Source organism: Centruroides sculpturatus, unplaced genomic scaffold (genome assembly GCF_000671375.1).
Source record: "Centruroides sculpturatus isolate CEXI.00-Female unplaced genomic scaffold, Cexi_2.0 scaffold462, whole genome shotgun sequence".
In the NCBI taxonomy this organism is placed as follows: domain Eukaryota; kingdom Metazoa; phylum Arthropoda; class Arachnida; order Scorpiones; family Buthidae; genus Centruroides; species Centruroides sculpturatus.
Window position 1 is genome coordinate 226,375 of NW_019385104.1, and position 2,169 is coordinate 228,543.

General features: G+C 32.8%; 1 protein-coding gene across 1 annotated transcript in view; it reads left to right on the forward strand.

The window, feature by feature from the left end:
• The first annotated feature begins 573 nt into the window (after positions 1-573).
• The window catches only part of LOC111634761 (neprilysin-2-like), a 21,821-nt gene continuing 20,225 nt past the window's right edge, over positions 574-2,169 (forward strand). The window contains exon 1 of the mRNA XM_023379602.1: positions 574-628. Coding sequence (XP_023235370.1) covers positions 574-628 — 55 coding nt within the window. The remainder of the gene's footprint in view (positions 629-2,169) is intronic.

The following is a 2,169-nucleotide window of genomic DNA, read 5'->3' on the forward strand; positions in this document are numbered from 1 at the left end:
AACCCTCTACGCTCTATTGTCCACGTTTTGGTATTAGTGCTGATGGTAGACGTTTCGAACATATTCTCTAACAAAATAAACTTCATTTTATCGATTTCTGCGATGTTGTCTTTAGCCTTTACAGTAAGAGATTATTTGAATGTTATATTTTATGATAAATTATCTTAAATTAATTCTCTTTCGTTATCTCCGAACTGGAATAAACATGCAATAAATGAATACATTCCTGGAATGTTCAAAAGATCTCTCTTGCCTCTGGATAGATGTTTACATAGAAGTGATTAATTTTAGCATATTTTACAGAGAAATACTATCTCTAATTTAGAAGTATGTTATTCATTATAAATGATTCCACGTTGAATTAAATTAGAAAATGTTAATTTAAAAACCTTACTTACTTAATATACCCACGCAAAATGTTAAATTACTTGCATTTTTACAACTATTAATTAATTTAATTTAATTTAACAAAGTATGATTTATACGTAATCATAAATAATCTAGTTTAAATTTCTAATTTCTAAGAAAAAACCAGATCTTCTTGAGGAAATTACTGAACATATTCATGATTTTATGTCAAATTCATTGAGTAATAAAACTTGGTTGGATGACTTGACGAAAATTCAAGGTATGATTTATACGTAATCATAAATAATGTAGTTTAAATTTCTAATTTCTAAGAAAAAACCAGATCTTCTTGAGGAAATTACTGAACATATTCATGAATTTATGTCAAATTCATTGAGCAATAAAACTTGGTTGGATGACGACACGAAAACTCAAATCAACGAAAAAGTAAGTTTTAGAAGTAGACACACTTTCCTGTTTATTTANCTATTTTAAAATAAAATCTGGCCTCAGTAAGACACCACGCGACCCAACTCGTATGTTTTAGATGACCTGTGAATGGTCAACATAGACATTGGAGCATCAAAGCTATGGTTGCAAGATAAAATTTTAATTATTTCTTACATTTTCTATTAATTTCCCTACATTTCCCTACTGATTGCATAATGGCAGAGGCTTATACAAATTGCATTACAACAGGCCATTTGTATAAATGTAGATTCAAGGTGACACCTAACGCTGAAGAAGACACGAGAACGAGTCCAGATGGGTCGTAAACCCTAAAAATTTTTCGGGTGGTTGTCCATTTGAATTTATTGGATCCACAACAGGCTTGGCTAAAAAACCCTCTTAGTCCCCACAGGGTTGAAAGAGTTAATAGAAGTCACAAAAAAGTTGTATGAAATACATTCTTTCTAAAATTCACCTAAATTTTTCAAAACCTAAGCAACTGAACTTTTCTAAATCTAGTGCAAATGTGTTTTCATGTGTAGTGTCTACTCCAGACGTGAACGTGGAGACCAGACGTGAACGTGGAGACCAGACGTGGAAATCGTAAGAGAAAAAAGACCAGATTAATTACATATGAACTTTTGTAGCGATTTGTATCGCAAGTCACGTTATTTCAATTCAAAAATTTTGCCCCGAGTGGAAATAGATACCTAGCCGGCACGACTCTATTGCTAACAGGAAGTATAATGTACGGGAATAAAACACTACGACACTTCAGGCAGGCAAATGCCGTGTCACCTCTCACAGTAATGGCATAATTTCTCGCTATATCATTGTCTCAGTAATTCAGTGAATATAATACTGTATATATCTAAAAATTATATTTTATTTGTAAAAATTATATTTAGTTGATTATTTCCAACAGATGGCGCTACATGTAAAGACAGTAATGAAATAGAGAGAGAAAGTAATCGATACATAGAATTGTAATTGATAATTTGATGTATGATATTATCTAAGCTGGTCCCTTAGTCTCGAGTTTTTCGTGTTGTACTCGAACTGACGTCATCGAACTCACTCGTGGTACTTAAGGCGCTAGATTACCCAGGTATGCTCATACGCTTCCGTCACGTGTGCAGCCATATTGGTCCTTTTGACGTCATATTCCAAGATTTTTAAATTTAGCTGTATTTTATAACTAGTTGAACTAAATTTTGGCAAAGTTTATCATTTCGACCTTGCAAAATCTTAAGATACAGTTGAATTTATGATTATTTTCGTGTCTCTTCTATTCAACTTCTACGAGAGTCGTCTGCTTTCTAAGGACCAACATGGCGGATGAGCATACCTGGGTTATCTAGCGCCTTAGTT